This window comes from Chaetura pelagica, unplaced genomic scaffold (genome assembly GCF_000747805.2).
Source record: "Chaetura pelagica isolate M959 unplaced genomic scaffold, ChaPel_1.0 scaffold420, whole genome shotgun sequence".
Lineage (NCBI taxonomy): Eukaryota > Metazoa > Chordata > Aves > Apodiformes > Apodidae > Chaetura > Chaetura pelagica.
In genome coordinates, this window is record NW_009951919.1 from 2,710,464 (window position 1) to 2,712,121 (window position 1,658).

At 55.3% G+C, this 1,658-nt stretch overlaps 1 protein-coding gene across 1 annotated transcript in view; it reads right to left on the reverse strand.

Annotated features, from left to right (window-relative positions):
- The window catches only part of DDX46 (DEAD (Asp-Glu-Ala-Asp) box polypeptide 46), a 19,659-nt gene that overhangs the window by 16,718 nt on the left and 1,283 nt on the right, over positions 1–1,658 (reverse strand). Inside the window, exon 2 of the mRNA XM_009995770.1 lies at positions 1–64. This exon is cut by the window's left edge and continues 113 nt beyond it. Within this exon, the coding sequence (XP_009994072.1) occupies positions 1–64 (64 nt within the window). The remainder of the gene's footprint in view (positions 65–1,658) is intronic.

Below are 1,658 nucleotides of genomic sequence, written 5' to 3' on the forward strand. Positions count from 1 at the left end.
GGGAGAGCGGCTCGGGGAGCGGCTGCCGGAGCGGCCGCGGGAGGCAGAGCGCTTCCGGTAGTGCCTGCGGGGAGAGGGGAGCCTGAGAAGGAAGGCAGCTCTGAACCCGAGCCTCTCGACACCGGTGATAAACTGACCCCCACGCAGACGCTCGCAGCGGTGCTGACACCGGAGGGGCTGCTGGGTCACAGGTGCCACTGCACGGGAACCGGCTGCCCAGGGAGGCTGTGGAGGCTCCTCCTCTGGACACTTTCAAAGCCCACCCAGCCGTGCTCCTGGGTGACCTGCCCTGGGTGATCCTGCCCCGGCAGGGGGGTTGGACTCACTGATCCACAAGGGTCCCTTCCAACCTCTGCCATTCTAGGATCCTATGATATTTTGGTCTGGCTCTAGAGCACCATTGCAAGCACACCATGAGAACACCTGAACTGCAAGAACAACTCCCTTTGTAGAAATCCACTGACTTCCATTGTTTGTGGGAAAAGATGAAGACTCTTTGAAGCTACCCCAAAAAGTGCTGAACATGTAGAGAAAGCAACAAAGAACAGTTTTGCAACAGCTCGTTGTTATCCAGGTAAGCTAGGTAAATGATACCTCTGCCCAGTGGAAAAGCTGTCAACCTGCAGTTACAGAAACATAAACCCCTGGGCACGTGTGACACAGCAATGGTCAATGCCTTCATGGAAGGAAATTCTGTAACATCATCAAGCCTCACAACAGAAGCTTTACAAAGTTACCAAGCCTTCAGGGGCGTGGGATGGAGACCCGAGCTGCTTTTTCTCCCTCATTCACGCTCTTACCGAGCCCACGCTGTGGGACAGTGGGGCTAGGAATTCTCTAAGAAATTCTTCAACTGACTGTATGAGTCACAGTAGGACCCTTGACTGTGACCATCTCCTCCAATTCCTTATTTTCACCCACCACACCAGCACAATCCCCTTGTTCACCCTCCTGCAGCCCAGGACCCACAGGCCCTTTCTTCCAACAAGCCCAGCAGGCAGGCTTGGGAAGGAGAAGCAGCAAAGAAGTCAAGACATCAAGCCCCCCACCTCCCTCCCCTCCTGTCGCTGCCACACAGGGGTGTATTACAACAGTATCAGCACTAAAAATAACACAGGAACCATGTACACTTGGAATCAGTGCAGTATCACCAGGATAGACCCCCACACTGCCTCCCAGTTGTGTAACTGACTGCACAGAACCTCTGCCAGCGTTAAAACAGCTCTAACTGTCCCCTCCATGTCACAAAAGACCACGGGATTTTCGGTGGATCACTCATTTGAACCCAAGCAGGTCGTGAACAATTGAACTCCTCGGTACAAACAGCTGAGGAGCCTGGAAGCTGCTGCAGGGCAGGGGCAACTGCCTGTGGGGACTGTGCTCACAGCTTCGCTCGGGTTAAACCGGGAGGCAGAGCCACACGCCACAACAGCACTTGCAGACGCCGGGAGCGGGTTTAGAGCCCGGGAGGTGTGAGCAGCTCCGACTCCCCGGGCAGCACAGCCCGGACCCGAGACACGCGAACCACGCGATCGCGTTACAGCCGAGCGGGCTCCCGCACCTCACCGGATGTTTACACGAGCTGCGAGAGGACAAAAAGAGACGCGATCCTCCGTAAAGTTAAAAAAAAAGAACAAGCAAACCCGTCTAATCCAGGT